This window comes from Ascaphus truei, chromosome 1, assembly GCF_040206685.1.
Source record: "Ascaphus truei isolate aAscTru1 chromosome 1, aAscTru1.hap1, whole genome shotgun sequence".
Lineage (NCBI taxonomy): Eukaryota > Metazoa > Chordata > Amphibia > Anura > Ascaphidae > Ascaphus > Ascaphus truei.
The window spans coordinates 209,289,599-209,312,182 of NC_134483.1; the positions used below are offsets into that span (position 1 = coordinate 209,289,599).

The following is a 22,584-nucleotide window of genomic DNA, read 5'->3' on the forward strand; positions in this document are numbered from 1 at the left end:
CAATAAAAATGTGCACATTCTCAATATTTTGCTTGCAGCTGCAATTTTTTTTTTATTTATTTAGTTATTTTCCCTATTTACTTCCATATTGTCTTGCGAGGGCACTGCTTGCTAAGCAAAACTCTTTTCTCCAGCTTTCCATGAATATCTGACAAAAACTCTTGCCTGGTTCTGTTTCACGTTCTTCCCTTTACTCTATATTTCACTCAATTTGTCTCGACTGCAGCAATGAATGTTCTGAATTCCTCTCCCATTTACATGCAACGACAAAACAATATAATGGAAGCCTAGAAATCAATAGCAACTTCCCAAAACATGAGAAAAATCAAGTCTACTTTGTATTTCACCATTGCAAACATTTCATCTTTCACTTTGGCTCTCCCTAACATAAACATAGCAGAGTAGCAACGAATGTACTGAAAATCAAATGACACAGTTTGCTGCTGAAAGAGCAGAACAGTTTTCAAGCAATGGGTGGTCTCTGAGGGCTGGAGTAGGCCGAAAAATAGTGTAAGCATACACCATTTCTTCCAAGCGGATAATGCTTCCAAAACTCGCACAACTCTCTGCATGCTGAAGTACATCAAAGGGATTTTTCTCTTTTTGGATAATATTTCCTTTGCTGACATGTATTTAGTATTGTGGTTGGATGACTCATAAAGATAGCTTCATGGCGTCCCAACGCAGTTGAAGCAGAGCACATGCCAATGGACATTATTGTCAGCCTCAAAATAAAAACAAAACGTTCAACCGTGGGTCAATCAATCACACGGCTCTTTGAAGAAAATTCCATTTAGATATTAGAAATCATAACACACTGAATTCAAACCAGCTGACTTTTTGTGCAAAGGACATCCATGGACAATGCAAAAATAGACTCATGCTTAAGTGTTCGTTTCTCTTTACTTTTTTTTGACTCCTTGATTAAGTCACTGGTGATTGAATGCAGTTTATTTCATTTTCTTGGTTCATTGCACTGAGATCTGATGCAAGAAAAATATGCTGTGTACTGAAGGACCAAGTTGTTAACATCTCATCAGGATTCAGGATATGAGAATTCATATAAAAAAGGGTGGGCATTTTCTCTGGGGGTTTGGTTTTGGTTGTAGTTTTTGGTTTGGTTTGGCCAGAGCGTGATTGGTTTTGGTTTGGGATTTGGAAAAAAAAAATCCAAATAGGCAGAAATGTAAATATATATATATTTCAATATTTTTCACTATTTAGAAAAAATAACTTCGAAATTCAAACCCAAAGGTTTGTCCAGTGTGTGTGTGCGTGTGCGTGTGCGTGTGCGTGTGCGTGTCTATATATATATAATTTTTTATTTTTAAATCTAAATGTTCAGTCTTTTTCAGGTTTGGCTTGTATTTTGCTCGAACGAATGCTGTATTCGCAAAGCGTGGGTTCCGAACTCGCGAACCAGCCCATCCTTTATAAATGTCAGAATTTTCTTTTTTATTTGAAATATGCAATTTATCTCTAAGAGTCATGTATTTTTTCTGAATTCATAAAAATAATCCTTCTTAGAACATGCCTTTTGTCATATAAAGTTTTCCTATATTAAGTTTTTAGTTGTTTCCCCTTTCGTCATTACCATTTTTCTTTTGAAACATAATTAAGCTCTCGAGCCTTAATAAGTACTTAGACTGCATATACAAAATATTCAAATCGCTCTTTTTAATATCTCCCAGAAGCCTCACTTTTGAACATATCAGTACTATCTCCTGCCAATGCTACAGCTGCTGCCACCACTAGGGCGAAAATATTTTTTACATTATTTTACAGCACAATAACATTTCAAAGAGGTGTTTTCTTGAAAAAAAAATGTCATCAAAAACAACGCTTGCTATTAGTGCTGGTTGAGCTTGGATACATAACCATGGTTCCAAACCATAAAAAATAGCATACATAATATGAACGAAAATCCTACTGTCAATGTCATCTTTTGAAAACTATCATTTTATAAACAGCAGCCTGAATTGTATTTGCTACTAGGGACGTGCAAGTTATCACGAGGAGCAATAAGTCTGTAGACCCAACAAATTAGGGTTTGGTTCACTAAACTGAAGAGGATTGAGGTGGCTGTGAATGCGTAGTTATTCTAAGTATTGCTTTATACATCAGCATGTGTATTTTCTGGGAGGGGTATCCCAAACATGATGCATTGGGTTTCATTTCACATTTAAATCCAGGGAAATGAGGAACACATTACCTGTACTGAACTACTGTCAAATTCTGCTCGCCGCAGTGTCTGGCACATCGGACATACCTCATCCAGCTTGACTTACTGGGTTCTCCTCCATCAATAAAGTGCTGTAGAGTCCCATCTTGATCATATATCTGGAGAAGAGGTTGCAAGGTCAAGTAGTTAGAAAAATATCATCAGCAATCATTTTCACTGCTTTGCCGGGGCCTCAATATATCTTTTGTAGGAATTTATTACGCTGAGATTTGTCACCAGCTTATGGATGAATCTAGAGAACCGGCTGACATGGGAGAGAGAAACACTTTGTGATGTACTGGAAGTTTATCTTGTATTATCAAGCCAATCTTTCTCGTATTAAACATATTTACAGAGTCAAAGATATTACCATGCTTCCCAAACAATATTTTTGCCTTTCTGTCTCAAGTAATGAACTGCCAGACTAACAAAGTCCGGGTGAGTAGACAGTGATTACATAGCTGACAAATGTGAATGAAGCATGTTACATAGCTGTCAAGATACAGTATAACAGATTAAATGAATGTGAGATGGGTGACTGCGTAGCAATTTATACAAGTTTTAAATTATGTGAGCAATATGCTGTTGATGTCCATCAGTGTCAGTCAGCGATACCCTCCAGTGACCGGGGTTCTGTCCGGGTGAGTAAAACATTACAGGTATGATGTATGGCAGAGGTGCTCAACTCCAATCCTCATGACCCCCGAACAGGTCAGGTTTTAAGGATATCCCAGCTGCAGCACAGGTAGCTCAATCAGCTGTGCTGAAGCTGAGATATCCTTAAAACCTGACCTGTTGGGCGATCTTGCGGACTGGAGTTGTGCACCTCCGATTTATAACCAAGAGATACCAGTGTAATACAGAATACCTGTAGGTATAACCCATCAGAACACACAGTTGTGTTTATTTGTCATTCGACAACAGCCGTATGTTTTCGGTTTCAGGAAATTAGCAGGTTAACCAAGAGAGGGCATTATTGCATTTGTACATTAATCTTTTAAAGCTAGTCCCCAAAGTGAAATCTTTGTCACATGCATGTGTAGTATATTAGACTATGGCCTCCTGTTTCAGACAACAAGAACACATGTGACCAGTCTCATTTTGATTAATTTGTATCATTGCAAGCTTGACTAAATAGTAACCAGATACATTTACAGTACGTAGATCAGAGACATGCCTAATGATTATTTGATGATGTGGTTTAAGGGTGGAATCCAAATGTCCTGGTCATTTAGTTAGAATATGTATAACCCAATCCACATCATTGTCAAAATTAGGGATGGGAGAACTTGCCCGAATTCAGCTCGCTTACTGTATGTTTCGGGAAATGTGTCACAGAACGTTTTTAGCCAAAAATGTTTGGCAGAGTTGACAAAGCCAACGCAAAATGTTTACAATTTTTAATCAAACTTTTTCAATTTTTTTGCAAAATTGTCGAATTTCACCGGAGAAGAATCCACCCTGGAATATGGGTTTTGCCAGAGAGACAAACACTTATCTATACCACATGGGCCTGTAGTCATCGAAGCATGATCCATGCTATCGGGGGCCAAGATACCGACCAATTAAGTAAATGGCAGATATTGCAGATCCAAGCACGATAGCACAAATTGCACGTTGATGACTCCTGGCCAGGGAGAGATACCTGGGAACACATGGAAAATCTCACATTCTTTGAGAATTTGGCAGAAAACTATCAAATAAATTACGGGCTGTTCTGGCCATTCATATATAGAAAGCTTTGATCATATATCAGTGTGTAACAGAGCAAACAAAAATGTATTTATAATATCTAAACTACAATACATCATTGTTTTGTAAATGAAGAAATGTAGAAGGAAATGCTTTTATGCACTCCCAGTTACTATTCCAGAGCAATTTATTAATACATTCATCATTTCTACATGCAGTTTCTTGTTTGGAATACCTAATTAAAAAATATAATAAGCAATGGCCAGAATACAAAAAAAGGGTCTGAAACGTGGTTCACCTGAATTTCCCCACAAAAATAGCCCAGCATTAACTGATCCTCTCATTAAGAAATATTAGCAAGTAATAATGTTTGTGTCCCCTATGAAATATCTTGATTAGCAGCACCTGTCTACTACTTAGCATCTTAATTCCTATGGAAGCAGTAAGGGTGTGCTTAGTTTTTCACACATGGCTTCTCCATTATGGCTTTATTTTTGTTAAATAAATCATGACACGGTGTAATATGTCATGTGTTGTTGTTCATCTGAGGTTGTATTTACCTAATTTTAAGACCTGCTAAGGAACAGATGATTGTTATTATGTCCTGATATGTAAAACCATAGTATTCAAAGAGGGTATACTTTTTTTTTCACACAACTGTATTTGGACATATTATACGTTGAATAGTAATTTAAATATAAATGTAATTAATTATGTGTACAATTAAACACTGGAGTTGTTTTTCAAAGAGTTTTCATTATGACTGTTCGCTTTGAATGCACTGAGACACATAAAACCATGCAACCCCATTTGTACACATGTGAACAGTATTGCATTTCAAATCTGCATACATTTCTCTGGAATATCAATATATTCTAGGCATTAGGAAATAACTTTTCTAATAATTTGTAGCCAACGATTCACATGTGCTCCAAATCTTAGTTTCCCAAATCTCTTTAGATCAGCAGCACCAGGCATACATTAAAACTAGGATAACAGTGACTCTTGCATTGCTGTATGCATCATTTATCTGAACAGATTGGAACTGAGACATGCTTTAACACTTTAACTGCCAGTGCTGAAAGTCATATTATTGTTAATATTTGTGTTTTTTTTCATTGGTGAGCCACATGTTTAAGATTGTGGAGATTTTGTTACGGACTTCAGTGATTTCACTTTAAATATATTCCTAAACGGGACTGCACTTTTAACCTTTGGCTGCTGGAGAGGCCTGCAAAGCACTGAAGGTACAAACGGTTCAGGGGACCAGAATATAGAGTCTCTTAGTTTGGTGGACCAATGAGTGTTCTGTGTTAGAATTGGTTTGCTCGGCTAAGTACAACAAGCATAAATAAAGCCTATAAGGCTAAGGCCCCGCTCCCTCCGTCAGCGCGCCAGCACTGCATACAGGCGGGGCGCTGACAGACACAGACCGCGATATGCGGTCTGTAGGGAGCGGGAGCCGGGGCTGGAGTGGGAGGGGGGCATGGATTAGCGGAGGGGGCGTGGTTTAAGCAGAGGGGGCGTGGTTTAAGCGGAGGGACTCGCTACGCCCCCCCCCCCCTCCACCGGCTCGGGCTTCTGCCGGTGAAAATAATCACAGAGAGCTGGGAAAAGCACATTTGTATCTTGGGGATTGTGTTCTGAAACTGCTGTCAGCGGATCCGTTATGAAATGAGAACTCCACTTTCTGCAAACAGTGTGCCGATCTAGCACTGCGGTCTGTGTTTGTAAAGGGTGTAACTACACAACCAGCACACACAAGGCAACATCACACACACACACACACACACTGCTTTCCCTCCACACTCCTCCCCGCTCCCCGAAGCCTCTCCTCCTCCCGAAGCCTCCCCTCCTCATTGGCTCACAGCCACACCACGTGACGCGTCGAGGCGTCGACGCTAGGAATTACAATTCTCTTGAATCCCCTAGCGGCTGACGCGTCACAGCGTGTAGTGAGCTGTGCCGTGAGGGGGGACCGGGACCGGCTCGGGAGGATTCCCCTGCTGGTGGGGAAAGCTCGTGCAGCCGCCCGCGCCGCCGGGTCCCAGGCCTTAGGGCTTGTCCAGGGTGGCGCTGAGCGGGCGCTCACGCTCACGGTAGACACGTTGCGACAATGCCCGTGTCCTGTGTGAGCGGGCGGGCACGCTTGCTCGGCGCTCAGCTGCTTGCCGAGCGGGCAAATTTGAATTTGCCGCTCGCAAGCGCGTCACGTGAGCGGTTCGCCCAATGAGGACGAACCAGCTCCGTGACGTAGAGGCCGCGCCCCCACACACGCACGCACCTAGCCGGCCAGGAATAGCATGGCTGAGCAGGGCGCAGCGCTGGAGCGCCAGCGTGATTCTACCCACCCTGGAAGAGGCCTAAGGTTTGGTGAGAAGCAGGAAGACTGATGGTGTTTGGTTATAAGCAAAATATAGTAAGAGGACAATGGGCATAGATAGGGTAAGTATTGTGGTAGGGGGGGATTCCTCTTAATGTATTCATAAAGCTGTGGCCCTTTTGGTTAAAGGTAAGGGAGCATATTGAGGCTCCCTTGGTGAAGAGAGCCAGCAAATGTTGCTGTTTACACCTATCATTTCTGCTTTTCTTTTTTCATTTTCATCAGTTGCCTTTATACAAGTTGGAACAAAAAAATTCCTAGGTAAATTAGTTAAGTGCACAAGGGGGCAATTCAAATGATTATTTTGCCAGTGGAACACAAAATGACATGAAGACATGACTAATGGATAGGTACAATGGGATATCTCACCTAAATTTTCATTTTTCGCCCTTGCCACAGAACCACTCGGGTACAAAATTGCCATCAGGCTACAGGAGCTCACAGAATAAGTCCCTAAGGCCCAGATCCACTAAACTCTGTTAGGCTATTTTGACGTTGAAAGGTAATGCGATGTTAATGGTAACGCAGTATTCACACAAACACATGATGTAATGTTACCAGGTCTTACTCCTGTAAAAGGCATATCCGTTAGTAACGGCCGCTAGCAAAAACAATATGCGATTGATCTATCATATCCGTCAGGGTTAACAATCAGGAAATAACATTATGTTACTTAAGTCATATATAAACCTGGTGTTACTCCCATCCAGACCCTGAAAAAGGGCGGTGAGACGACTTAGAATCCTAATAATAGATGATAAAAGTAAATAAAATACATTTGATCAACTTTTTAAATATGAATCCCTTTGTAGCTTGTAGTGGCCAGCTGGCCATAGGTACTATATTACTTTATATTGTATTTTTATTTGCATACCAGGTACATAGTACTATTTTTTTTTTAGAGATAATATACAATACATAATACAGGGAAGAATGTTACGAAATAAGTGCATGACATATAAAGTAAACATTGAGGATAGAAGTCTTAGCCCCAAACAGTTTATAATCTAAGTGGGGCTATATGAATAAGAATATGCTTAATTTCTATTATATTGTCTAGTTTTCGGATAGTTTACGTACTTTTTACAGGTTTTTAATAGTATTGAATAAGGTTCATATTCTAATTGACAGTTTATTTGTGTAGCCTAAAATTATTCTGGATGTTGCCTTATTGCATTTTTGCTCCTGGAAGTGTAATATTTTAAGACTCGGCAAATCTCAGTTAGCTAGACAAAAACATTATTAAATTAAGAAAAGTGTCCGACAGCTCTATTCTTACATTTTAAGAATAGCAATTTATGGCTGAATAGATATGGGGCAGTATTGTCAGTAGTTGTGTTATCTTGGATGCTTTCCTTTGACAAGCAGTGTGGGATGCTTACCAGAGAAGTTCTCTGGTGTAGGACTAACAGACCACTTGGTAAACAAACATGTTGTGCTTTTGAAGTCCCAGTTTACAGATATGCTAATCCCTGATATGGGTAACCTAAGGTTACACTAAGAATAGATTTTGCTTCTGAATGAGATAATGGTAGCTGTGTTCGTCCAGTTTCAATTATGCAGCAATCAATGAGTACAGAAACAGTAGGTGATGCGTTTTGTATTCAAAGTTACAGAAAATAAAGCTTTTGAAAGCTGCAGGTGAAGGCTACCTGGTAAGGAAAATTTGTTGACGTTGAAGAAGAAAGTGTGACTCTAAAAAGGTTTCTTGAAAAAAAAATTCAGTTTTGTTTTCTTAATTAAATAAATGTATGAATAACTTACGCAGCATTTACTAATTTCTGCCCAATTTCCCCTCTGTAAAGTAAGTCTGAATAGTGATATACACTTTCTGGACTATTTAGACACTTTCCACATTGTACTGTATCTAATCAAACTCATTTGTCATGTTCTTGAGATAAAACACGCAAGGTTCAGGACCCAAAATATAAGAGCATATTTCATTAAATTCATTAAATCACGGAGGTCCATATTTACTTAGCAGTGCTGTGCTATAGGACACCTTCTGGGACCCTAAGGTGCATTCCAGAACATAAGGTGTCCGAAAGCATATAACTGCTTAGTAAATATGGCCCAGAATGTGTAACTCGTACAGAAGGCCGTCTTCCCTTTTTCCCAAGGGCGGTTGCATCAGATACTTCAAATGAGTCTCAAAACTGTCATATTCCTCCAAAACTCCTACAGATGTGTCCTGCGTTATTTGCCAGGCTCCTGTTCTTAGATGTGTTAGGAACATAGCATAAGCAGTGGTGCCTGAAAAATAGTATGTGCTTTACCGTAGTGCAAGCATGGGAATAAAATATATCAATAAAATTTATGTTGCTACTTGCATAGATTTGAGCTAAACAGCAAAAGTAATACAGAAAAGCTTTGCATAGAGGTCGTACATATTTTTGAATACTAGCTAAAGGTCATTGAAATGGGGAAGTGTGATGGGTGATTATTAAACTTGCATTGTATTTTACCAGCAGCAATTAATTCAGGACAAATCTAGCCTACGCACAAACAATACTGTCCCCAAGTAACCGAGATTCACTTCACATGAGTGAGATATGAAAACCATTAGGTTAATGACTACACAGAAGCACAGCTAGTAATCTTTAGAAAAATACTTTTGAAACAATCTTTGGGTGGTTCCTAAAGTTTAAGAATCAAAATTATTTTTATTTGGGTGTACTTGACAAAAATAAATAAATCTACATACTGTACGTCTGATTTCAATTATTAAGGATCTATTTAGAACACTATTAAAGCTGACGTCTAATGAAGATTCGCTTGAAATTAATACTCTGCTCTGCATACAGGGTTTTATCTCATGTACTGTGTTGACTGCCCTTTGGGTCTTAGATCCTAAGCAGAAGCTGACAATCACCTGCAAAAAGAGAAGTGACTGTAAACACAAAGCCGTGATATCATTTACTTCTTCTTGAAAAGCGTTTGTAATGTGAAAAAATGTTTTATCAACACTTATCATTTATATATTTAGCATGTTGTCACCTAATGTAGGGGTGCACAATCTTTCCCCGCTGCGCCCCCCTGCCTGCTTCCCTCCCTGCTCGCGCACCCCCCCCCCTCCCCTACCTTGTCTCTGGCATCAAATGATGCCGCGGGGTCGCAACGTGAAATCACGTGAAATGACGCTGCGTTGCCATGGCGACGCATCACCGTAGACAAGGTAAGCGATCCCCCTGCATTTAATTTAAATGCCTTGGGGAAGAGCGCGGGGCAACCACCGTGCCCCCTTTGAAAAATATTCCGCCCCTCCCCCAATTTGCGCACCCCTGCCCTAATGTAGTGTCACTCCAAAGCAAGAAATTGTGGAGAGGGAAACATCCGAAAAAAACCTTTCTTTTTTTTAAACTTTATATGTTATAATAAAGGTGCTGGTTTCAAGAGGTGGAGAGCCCCCTTAACACCTAAACAACCACACTGTAAAACTATAAGATGACACTGCACTCTCGAATTGTTTACCAACATTTTATATCCAAGTATAAAAATATACAGCAAAACAGTAATTTGTAGTAAATCAATATACATTAACCATAGAACAATATAACATAAAAGAAAAAACGACAGACATCCTACCAATGGTAATGAGGCGCGGGCATGGGCTTTCGGGGTACCAACTCCTTCATCAAATGCCATGAGAGTGCAGTGGCATCTTGTAGTTTTACCCTTAATCTAAAGTCGGCCCACTGCACTAAGGCAGGGGCCCAATGGCAGGCGTGAGGACCCCGTGGGGGGAGGAGCTAGTGGCGTACTAAGGGGCGGAGGTGCGATGGGCGACAGGCCTCTTTCCACGTGGTCCACCGGAGGATGAAGATCCCCGCCCACCCTCCCCATGTTTGTCTTTGATTATTATAATGTTACTGTTTTCATGTTGTCTTTTTCAAAAGGTATTGGCAACAATATATATTAAATAAGAACTTGCAGGAGGGCGTAGAGAAGGATATTGCTATGGCGGTGCCCAGGACAATTTAGGGAGTAAATGTCCTTGGGCGTGGTGGGTGGTGGGCCTCCCAGGATCAGAGAGACTAAGAGTTATTAGGATACCTGATTTAATTGAGCCCTCATTTTGGCTGGTTGGAATAATTGTGCTACACCTGGTATGGGTAGCAGTGGAAGTCACGAGCCACGATGATGCCGTTGGGGACTCTGGTACTACAGTCGATAGCCAGAGCCACGAGCCACAGCAATGCTATTGGGGGCTCTAAACTACAGTCGGGAGTCACGAGACACAGCATTGCTGCTGGGGGCTTGGTACTAAAGTCGGGCTGCCTGGCAGGTAGTAAAGAAGAGTTGGTAAAAGGCAGGTTAAAATATAAATAATGCGGTGCCCTTGTTTTTCCCCATACACAATGTATCTGTCAATAGTTGGGGGGGACAGATGGGCTCTTAACGTGCCCTGTGTGTGACGTGTGCGACTTTATTTAGAAAACTAACCAACAATTCTCAACTGTAGACAATTGATAAGCAGAGCATCCTGATGTTAAACATTTCAACCCATTGTCTGGGTCAGGCACCATGGTGGAATTGCAACTCGGAGTCCTGCTTCGTGTGAAGGCAGCATTTGCTCTGCTATGTAGGACATTCTGTAATGGTCAGATCAGACATGGAGTATGGAACTACAGTCATGCCCAACATTTCAGCATCTTGTGCTGTTCATGTTTTATTGCTGTTTATTTTTCCCCATAGAATAAATATCTATGTCAAGAAGTTGTGCCAAGCCTTAGCTTGTGTTATAGTCTAATTAAGTCACCTGAATAGTATGTCACTTACTGTATTATTATATGTCCTTAGGCTAGCCATAGTCTGGAAAACCTTTGAAGTTATTCAATATGTGGATTTTATAGCTGCACCCGTATTATAAAAAGTCTCAAAAAACTTTATTTAGTATTTTATACAAATTATTTAATTAAAAGAATATGCAGTCAGTCATATTTACAAATAGGGGCATTTTAATAATTAAATAACAGCACTAAAAATCCAAACTGTTGGATTTTAACCCCATACGCATTACCCCATACCCAGCTCATTAACGAATATATGTTGGATCTTTTATTTACCCAACTAAATGTTAAACCCATAAACAGCTCATTAACTAATATATGTTGCATCTTTCATTTACCCAATTAAAAAGCTAATTATAAGGGGAAAGGAGGCCTGCTTTCTGCATGTATATTTTGCAAGCAATATTATGCATGAAGACTGAACACCACTCATTAATACTGCCACTATATCTCCATGTTTTTGTAACCGTTAAATGATCTTGGTTGGGAATGTTTTTTGCAATGTTAGTAAATTTGCTCTTGTTACATTGCCCTCCTGGTCAGTTTAAAAATCCTTCAGTGTGCTTTGAAACGTAAAGGTTTTTAAATATACGAAGGACGTGCATAAAGAGAAGCAATAGGTCAATAACTATTCTTAACTCCATGTAACCAGTCAAAACCTCTATTATTAATAATTGTATTGCTACTACCGGATAATGATTTCAATGCACCTATTTCCCCTTTTGCATTAGCTTTCCTGGATTAGAAGTTTTTATGCAAATAAAACTAATTTATACAACGTCTTGTGACTGTAAGAAATGACCGCCCACTTTTCTTTCCCATATCTCACTTATCTTTTAGGTTGTCAGAGAGGCCATCAGTACAAAGTGGGGCCATCAGTCAATCTGGGGGTCTTCATAGGACAGAAGTAGCCTTTAGGGGATTAACCTTCCATTATCAGGATTTGGTCTGTGGTCAGAACAAGCCAATGAACCTTTTACTTTTCACTTGCAAAAAAACATGTACAGTGGAGTGAGAAAAAAAAAAGTCCTGACAGTTCATTCATTTAGCATCTTTCTGGAGCCAGATGATGTTTGACTGGTGAAACCAACCCTATTTGATGTTGTGCTCTTTCAAAAATGCCCTGCTGTGAAAAAAAATGGTATTCTTCCAAATTAAAGTGAAATATTTCTACATCCAGCTGTTAAACATGACATGTTTGCCATTTTTCACTGCATTGGGTTGGAGCCATGTTCCAGACTGTGATGCATACCTATCTGTACGGCATCCCCATCACGGCCACAACATGTACAATATATCACGATCTTAGCCATGGCTACATAACACAGCTGCAGTGTAAAATAGAAAAATACTAGCACTGTAGTCATTAATTATGTGACTATTACTTATACAGTATCTGTGCTGTTTGCCTAAAAGCATCAGAATATATTAAACTGTGGAAAGTGTCCTTTTAATGATATAAATATTCTTCATAAAGAATAGTTGAACCGTTGTGTTTTTTTTTTTTACTTGCAGTCCCCCTTGTCCAATATGGGTAAATATTGATTTTGGATGCAGATAAAGAGCGCACCCACATTCTTGTAAGCAAATGTCCCATTCTCTCTTTTATATGGACCAGATAATTAGCCCTATGTACGTGGATGCTGCGCTACACTTGGCAACCTTTATAAACTTCACATTTTTTAGGGGCATTATATAATTAATACTTTCCCATATATTATGTTGAGCCTTCCATGAAACACCCAGTATTTTACCTCGCTCTCTAATAACGTGTAGTTATTAATATTTCACACTAGGGTATTTGTACACTCACATCTTAGCTTTATAATAAGGGCACTTTGTTACTGGGTTTGGGCAGCTTTTAACTGCCCTAAATGACAAATAAGCATGTGCATATTTAACCCCTTCAGGGCACGTTCGCATACTTCACAAAGTTTAGTCCATAGGACAATAAGAAATGACATATATTCAGTGTAGGTACCTGCTAAACAGAGTCTACCGTGACGAGGTTGGCAGGCTTTAATCGTGTTTTGATCAAAAGATGCAACCACATGACTTCTTTGTTACACAGATAGGCTCTAAATATAAAAATTTCACTAGTATATATATATATATATATATATATATATATATATATATTTGTCTATTTGGTAAGAGTGCAGGAATTGTTCTTTGTTTTCCATTAACTATATAATGTTGAGCCTTCCATGAAACAACCACAGTATTTTAACTCTCCCGAATAAAAATAGTTCATTCCATCCAGGAGAAGTCACACGGGAACAAATCTTTTAGTGAAAGTAGTTTTAATGCACTAGTGGCGCCAAAATATGTATGTAGTCTTTATTAACAGAAATTGCATTTGTTTAACATGACCAGCTCTGTTTAAAGTTATTTTAACTTCTCATGAGGACTTGAATAAACAGTTAGTTTAAAATAATCAGGAAAATCTATATCTGTTTATATTTATAAAGTGCAAGTTTTAAAACTATAGAAACTCCTGTCACGAGCTGCATATACTTTTCATAAAGGATAGTCATCATTTCATAATTTTTCTCATCTTTTCGTTTTTTCTGAGAGCTTAAGGATTACATTTTCCTTTCGATTACAACCTTTCCATTCTTTTGCTAACATAAGAGAAATGAATCATATGCATCAATTCAGTATAGATCAAATATGTTTTCAGAATAATGCTGGCCTAACATGTATGTAAATCACAGGGACATACTGTAGTGCAGTGTTGTTGAGAACTATGTATAAAAGTGTCCCAAAAGTTTTGGTACAAACACTCGAACAGTCTTCACTAAACAAAATAGCTGTTAAATGTTCACACAGAGTATAAGAGGGCACAAACTGAACCCACATTATTGTGCATTCCACATCCTGTCCACTAGACCAGGGGTATGCAAAGATTTTGGCGTGCACCCCCCTGCCTGGGAGCCCCAGCTTTCGTGCCCCCCCCCCCCCCCTCAGGTAGAAAACGTCGTTAAATGACGTCGTGGGTCATGTGACATCACATGACCACACAGCGTCATTTGACGCGCGTTGTCATGGTGATGTGTCACGTCACATGACCCCACTGCGTAATTTGACGCCGCATTGCCATGGTGACGCGTTGCTGAAGACGGGAGAGGGAGTGGCTCAGTGAGTAAAGATACTGACTGGCACTGCGAGTTTGAAGCAGGGGAGTCTGGTTCAATTCCCGGTTTCGACTTCTTGTGACCTTGGGCAAGTCACTTTATCTTCCTGTGCCTCAGGCAACAATAAACATAGATTGTAAGCTGTATTGGGGCAGTGACTTGTGCCTGAAAAAATGTCTCTGTAATGAGCTACGTAAAACTTGCAGCGCTATACAAGAATATGCTATTATTATTATTAAGACCCGGCTGGCAGCAGGTAAGGCCCGTTCTATAGTGCCTGCGCTTGCTGCGCCGTGCGCGCGGCATTTATAGTTGGCTGACATTAGTCAGCCTTTCTATAATGGCGCTGCGCGCGCACGGCAAGGAGAGTGGAACCTGCCGACAGAGGGGAAGAGGAAAAAAAGAAAGAATTTGCGCTGCTACCGCCGCTGAAAATTTAAGTATATGTGTGTATACAGTATGTGTGTGTGTATGTATGTACAATGTTATTTTAAAAATTTTTTAAAGGATTTATTTATTTATTTCAAAACACACACACACACACACATGTACACACACACATATACATACACATACATACACACACATACACACATACACTTATACACTCACGCACAGTATACACACAAAACGTGTGCGGCCCGTGCACGCGCCTTCGCACAGGCACGCGCGCACGCACGGCCGCACACACTATATAACAGCCCTAAGGGACGTTACAGAGACTTCACGCTTCCCCCGGCATTTAAATTAAATGAAAACACAAGAAAACAACGCAAAAACGCACATGGTGAAGTACATAAAAATAAGTTTTAGCAATTTAAAACGTAAGTAATCTGCGTACATCAGATAAGTAGGGTAAAAACATTAACTGTGATAAACACAGAGATTACCAGTCAGCAGGTAGGTACACGAAAGTGAAACATCTCATAGCGATCATAGCAATGGTATCAGGGCGTCTTCACGGCTCGTCAGTGGCGGTGGCCTCTCTCAATAGTGGCACCAAAGATCCGTCTCAGAGCTGGCGTCCCTTCAATCAGGATGGTGTCGTTCCGGTCAGGTAAATACCAGGAAACGGAGGATTAGAAGTCCTTGTGGAGTGATAGTCACATACCAGTGGTGACAAGTTTGAAATGTCCAAATGAACAACTTGTCTGTATATCACAGCGCAATATAGGGTCCGAGTAGAGACTGTGTATGCAATGGACCAGTCAATTACATCACTGTTAGTCGCGCAAGCTCCTCCACGGAGCGTCGCGTATAAAGAGCGTCAGACAAGGTACAGAAACACACTGGGATCATCGGCTAAGAGAAATATAAAAGAGTGACAGTCCTACGCATTTCGTATCCACAAGGCTACTTCCTCAGGGACGTGCCCCCCAGTTTGCGCACCGCTGCACTAGACAATTGAAAAATAGGCATTAAATAGATGACTGAACCAATTGCCTCTTTTACTTAGGGTACTCATCTTAATACTGCAAAAAAGTGATTATCTATAAATGGCGCTTAGATATAATTAGGTGTTACCTTAAAATAAGATAAAATATTGAATAAGATGCTAAAGCAAACAAACATAAGTGCTTATATCGATATAAAATATCAGTGAATGTGATATTAGTGCAAGTGAAAAGTGCAACAATATATAATATATAATACAGACAAGTAAAATTGCTGCTTCAACCCCACAGTAGATTGCTTCCTCAATCCTTACCGAGGAAACCATCTTAATAAAGATGGCTGAAAATGTAGATAAAACCCCTGTGTAAGTGGGGATGGAAGCTAAAAGGCTACACACATAAGGGTAGAATAATAAAAAAAAAAAACATGTTTATATATTTCTTTTTTGTGTGGAATACACATTTGATAACTTCAACAAGGCACTGAAAAGTGTCATGAGTTGGGTTTAGAGTTGAGTTTGCTATATTGAGTATTTTTCTTAACAAAGATCAGTATTGTATTACAATAATCTGCAAAATATAGTTCACTTTACCTATCACATTCATTTTTTTATTACGTGAAAATTGACCTCATACTGTACATATAAGGTCATTTTAATGGCAAATTGTAATGTGAAAATTAGGAGAAAAAGAGAAAGTCAGCTTCTCCAAGTAATCGGCTAAAACCACTATAGAATAGCCGACGGCTGTCATGCTGCAGACATGCTTGTCAATCCAACTAAAGTTTTAAGTGTATCCTGCCTATGGACCTCCATATTTTAGACAAGACCCCACAGATACACATATTTGCATCAGTATGGCAGATTTCTACATATTACCCCATTCCTTAGACGAAGCGTATATTCCTCTCCTAATGATATGACAATATCACAATTTCTTGCACACCCTGCATCCATCTACTCTAGAAGTCACACATATCCCACCAGCCTCCAGATCCACCAAGCTCTGTTTCGGGATAACGCACCAGAACAGTTGTTAATTTCCATTGACTTGAATCGCAGTTAACGCCTATTTAGGTGTTAACCTATAATGGAGCTTGATAGTTACCCACTCGAATGTGATATCATCTACCCAATTATCCTTCTGTCTTTCATGGCTCTTTACTTCTCTTCTCACTATTCATCTAAACTGCTCTACTCAGGACTCTGTCCCACGCATTTCTTCTCCACTGTCTCGCCTAAACTTTTTTTCTCATAAAACTCCCTACCTTTGGAACACTCTTAGAACCTCTTACTTAAGTAATAATCCACGAAGAGCAAGGCATTACTGGCCAATAATGTCCTGGCTGGAAGAGTTGAAGGCCCGAGGCGAAGACGAGGGACTTTAACCTAGCCAGGGCCTTATTGGCCAGTAATGCCCTGTTCGTGGGTGATACTTCCTGACCAATCCGCTGCCCTGTCTCAGAGCTGTTACTTCATTCTGACCAATCCCCTGCCCTGTCTCAACTGTTCTGAAAGCTGATTGGCTGGAAATAAACACACAGAAAACTACATATTGCAAGCTGCTAAAATTCCAGGCATTACTGATTGGATAATGCCCGAATTATAACCAATCGGAGAGCAGGGTTTTCAATAATGCCCAGAATTTTCCTGCTTTAGCCTGTAATATCTATTATATATCCTGAGAAGTCACCTTTACAATCAAGCATTTCCATAGCCAAGCACCGCAGCATGGCCTCATGACACACTGAATACACACTTACACTGCTGACCTTGCCTTATAAAATTTGAACTTCTATGTACTCTATCTGTCTTCCAGTACACTAGTCAGATTGCAAAATCTTTGGGACTCCTTTCCCCCAATGTTTACTTGTACAGTATGCATTATGCACATATTTGTACTCTACCCTGTATGTTATTATCTTTTAGCACTGCATGCATGGTTATACTATATAGCGGTGGCTGATCCAGCTAGCTCTCTAAATCCCCTGTCATGTAAATTCTAATAAGATGTAGACCGTGACAGAATATCCTATGGAGTTTTCCCCCTACTCATGCTGAATTCCTGAGTGACAGGAGTGGAGTTGACACATGGATCTGTGATAGCCAATGGGGGTACAGATACTGGACCCTCCCTCCTTGAGCTGCAAGAAGGAAGTGCCTAAATTAGAGATTGAAGTTTAGCCCCTTAGGGGTGAGACCGTCAGGTTGTTCCAGCCTGCCCCTGCCCCCGGCTGGGAGTGAGATATGTGCTCAGCCCCTCATCGGCTAAACACATAACCTAATCCAGCTAGGCCTCATCATTACCCGCAGGCCAGTACCATCCAGAAGCCAGGGATCTACCCTATCAATTTGAGCATACGATGCAACAACACTAGCAGTGGCTGCTGTAATAAAGAACATCCTAATTTGTACTTCTGGCTCCGCTGCTGTCTGTGTGGAGAGAGGTAGTGATATTAAGGACTGTCAAAGTCTTGCTGAAGCCCCCTATGTCTGGAGGCGCTGACACCAAGAATGAAAAGAACCAGAAGGATCCCTAAAAGTCTGCCCTGTACCCCCACACAATTGCGGGAAACTCATCTCACAGGTAACCAGCACTACACCAAGCAGTCGCATAGCCATAATCTCCCCACGGGTTGAACGACATGTGCTACAACAATTTACATACAAAAATGCAATATAACCTTGATACGCCAAGCACAGCTTGTAATGGCAAACAAAAACACAGCTACACCAAAAAAAAAGGGTAAGCCATTGACGTGCAGGAAGATCACCGTCAAGGTTGGACAACCAGATGGATAGTGTGGCTCCCACTATATTATTGTGAATAGACTTTTATTGAAACCATGATGTTAGTGCAACAGTATATTTTTTTGATGTACCTGTACGAGTCACTGTTGTTTTATTTCTTGTTATTTTAACTCAGCCAGTTATATTAAAAAAAAAAGAATCAGTTTACACCCTGACTATACAAGTACATGTTTTATGGATCCCAAGATACAAACGCTTAACATTTAGAGAACCTCACAGAGGACATGCACTACATTTCACGTGGAAATTTCCCTAACATTTATATAAACAGAGGTTCATCCATCTAACAGACAATGCACATACCGTAGGGATATTTTGACAAGTGGTGGCAGACTGAGTATTTTCTACTTCCAACCTGATGGAGTTATACTCAAAGACAACAAAGAATGACTGCGAAACAACTGTTCTTTCATGAGCGAAGAAAAGTCGCAGAAAATGTTTATTTTATTGAAGTAATGGTCTCCTGTGGTTTTAGTTCTTTTCAGTATTGCTTACAGTTTTATACCTCTGACGGTATGCCACTCTCTAAATTATTATGTTTTTATAAGTACACTGCATTCTTTCCCTCGCCCGTGTCAGACAGCACTATTCCCAAACACTCCATACTCTGGCAAAGTGACCTCTTGCACACAGTTTCAGATGACATACAATTTCAATCTTTTTAAAGTAATAGTAAAAACATTCCTTAGGATCAGTGTTTGAAATCAGCTGTGATAGTTGCAAATTAACTGTTATGTTGATCTTGTTTGCTTCTGAAATACTAAATTAACGTTGTAATTGCACCCATCAAGTGGAAGGAGCAATAATAATTGTATATCCAAAGTTAGAATAACTCACTGCAGTCAAAAGAAAAGAAGTGATACTATGAGAAAATCTGCAGCTGTGATCTGACTTGAGTGTAACATTCTTCTCTCAGGCTCACAGCTCAAGGAGACCGAGTAAAAAAGGCATTAGCTATCTAGAGTACAGTGTAGGTATGTAACATGCCATGCATGAGTCAACTGTAGCTTTTAACAAATGTAGGTAAATACAGGGCACCTACCAAGTAATTACATTAAATATATGAAGAGTATATCATAAAATATATCAATTAGAAAATATTTTTTACCTAGAAATTATAAACAATATAACATTAATGTAAAGCAACCAAAACAAACATAAATCGCACATATCAATCATTGTGGCCAAGCACTGGCACCTACTGCACTTATTCCCTCACCTGCTGCCTCTGTAACTCTCCCACATACCACTTAGATTGTAAGCTCTCAGGGGCAGGGATTTCCCTCCTATTGTCTGAGGTTATGTTTGTTGCACTAACTATATTATAATTCTCTGTGATGTATTGTCTCTTTTTTACAGCACTTTGTACGTTGATAGCGCTATATAAATAAAAATATGCATACATATATTTATAGCTCAACCCCGTTATAACGCGATCCGTTACAACGCGAATCTGCTTATAACGCGATGCAGGCGTGCTCCCAATTTTCGTATTTATGAATACTTTACCACACAATTATTGGTATCTTAAATACTTTATTGTACAATGCATACAATTGTACATTATTTCTAACGCGATCCGCTTATAGCGCGGTGTGATTCTTTGGACGCCAAGCACAGCGTTATAAGGGGGTTGAGCTGTAGTACATACATAAACATATGACAACTTCATGCTATATTTCCACCTCCCAACAAAGTGCTAGACCCACAGAAGTCCGTTATTTTTGTGCTAATAATGGTCATTACCGAAATTGGGAACAGACGTTATTTTTTTTTTCATTTTAACGGGTATCCTCAAAACTAATGAGATACAAAACTAACGTTTGTTCGTCATCGTAGCAATGCTATTAACAGCAATTTTCATGGGTCTCCAATACACTGCACATGCACATTGGTCAAACATTAACGCACGTTATTAAAGCATGAGATTAAGAAGTGTTACCCATGTGCGTTACCAAAAGCTAATGAAAATCTTGTAAAGGTAAAAAAACACTTATTACCTTTTCCATTATTTATAGTGTCCTTCCTTCACTTATTGTAATTGTACATTAATAAAATTAATTAATATTGTTGAGCTATGTATGGATATACATTATTGTACACCCACCCTTAACACATTCATTATTAAATGATATACCATATTAGTTCACACAAACATATCACTTTAATCACTACAAACCATAATATAGTTTATGATGTGCTTCAGACATTTATATGATCCATAATATATATATATATTGTATATATATATATATATTGATGTAGCCTGGTCCTCCCTTTAGCTCTCCTAACCTCCGCTGAAGGCGGGTAGCCAGTAAGGACACCGCCATTTTGTTTGTGCACTCACATGCGCAGAAAAGGTTCGCGCATGCGAAGGTTCCAGCAGCCCCAGGGGCTGCACAACACATGACACAGTACAGCCAATAGGGATGCTAGAATCTCCTGAGGGGAGATTGGAACGTTGGGTGTGCTTGAAGTTTGAGCTGACAGTTAGGAGAGTGGCAGTTGGAGCTGGGACAAGGAAGGAGTAAGTTATATGTGCAGATTTCAGTGGCATCTGCACTAGGCCAGATACCCCCTATTAAGCCCCAACTCCCACATAGTTTGTGGCTGCGATAGGGACTTGCCCTTCAGATAGGGACCCTGCCCTGCTTTGCAATACTAGTGTTAGGGACACAGGGAGACGCCGCACGGTGGCTTCGGCCTGTGGTCCAGGACACAGATTGCCCTACATTAATAAAGACATTTTTTATGGTGGTACAATCCACAAGGGACCCACCCAACATAAAGGCGAAGGCTTCGCAGTATCAGCATCGGATCTGTGGATCCCAGCATCGTGGCATCAGTGCGCCCGGGTGTGGCATCACCCGGCAGGTACCTAACGCATCAGTGCACCAACTCAAACACTATAGTGGGGCAGCGCTATCACACATACCTTGGGTGGGGGAGCGGAGCATTGGAGGGTACGGCCGTGGCCTGGTTGGTGGTATATATATATATTCTAGGTTATTTATGTTCAGTAAAATTGTTATCTTTCATAAGTGTGTATTTTATTGTATGCGGGTCCTGTAGCGGGGTTATTCTACAACATAGAACCCTGTAAAGGTGGAGGCGCTACCGGCCGAACATCGACTCAGGTACAGCCCAGGTTCCCAGTAGCGGAAACTCAGATCTCCTGTGCACAACAGGTATTGCACCATATACACACACCATAGCCACACATCTCTCAGGGGGTGGAGAAAGTGCGCTACATTTGTATGGCACATGTAGCTTTTTGGAATGAAAGGATTAAGTCCTATATTCAGTACATTGTTTTTAGGCTATTCCCAGACAGATCTCAGTGATAATCACGGTCTACATGTTGGCAACGCCAGCTCTTGTTAGGTGCTAAATATTGTACCGTTATTCCCAAGCACTAACATTAACGGAGGTCTGAGGATCTCCTTTGTTAGGTAAACTGCTCGCTACCATACGATTTGCAAATGAGTGAGCAAAACGTCCAGTGAATTTATTGATCAGCTATTTTTCATGCGAGTGTGAGGACATCGTAACACTAAGCACCTTTGGGTATACGCACTATGGATATCGATACGTAAAATGGCGATAACGTAACACTAAAAATGTGACACACTTCTGTGGATCTACCTTGAGTCATCAAATGGGCCTCTAAGTAAAAGTACTTTTTATTTTTGCTGCACCATTAAAGTTCTTGATCAATATTTGTTTACGTTTTAGTCAGGAGCACTCAGAAGCAATACAAGTTTGCTATACAACGCGTCTCATTCTTGGGAGATTGGTTACATACAGTACAGTAGCTATACGTGATTTTGCAAATGGGAAACATTTGGGATTGGGAGATAAGTATTTTTCTTTCCCACTAGGGAAACCTGCTTCCTAAACTTTCAAAAGTATTGCCTTTGCCAGAAGGGAAAAATTGCAAATAATAACCTTGGCCTTGAATCAAAACCATTTTCAAGACCACAAATAGGTAACGTTTCACCTTCACCCAACCTGTGCGGATTTCTTTCGAACAAAGACTCCTGATTTCACTTTGCTTTTTATTTGACAAATTTGCCATTTTTGCACATAAATGACAGAGAAATAAAGACGAGAACATGCACCGATTTTCCCATTTACTGATTGTCCCATGAATGTAA

At 40.0% G+C, this 22,584-nt stretch overlaps 1 protein-coding gene across 1 annotated transcript in view; it reads right to left on the reverse strand.

Annotated features, from left to right (window-relative positions):
- PRDM6 (PR/SET domain 6) overlaps positions 1 to 22,584 on the reverse strand; it is a 191,593-nt gene that overhangs the window by 58,925 nt on the left and 110,084 nt on the right. The window contains exon 4 of the mRNA XM_075577180.1: positions 2,213 to 2,340. Within this exon, the coding sequence (XP_075433295.1) occupies positions 2,213 to 2,340 (128 nt within the window). The remainder of the gene's footprint in view (positions 1 to 2,212; positions 2,341 to 22,584) is intronic.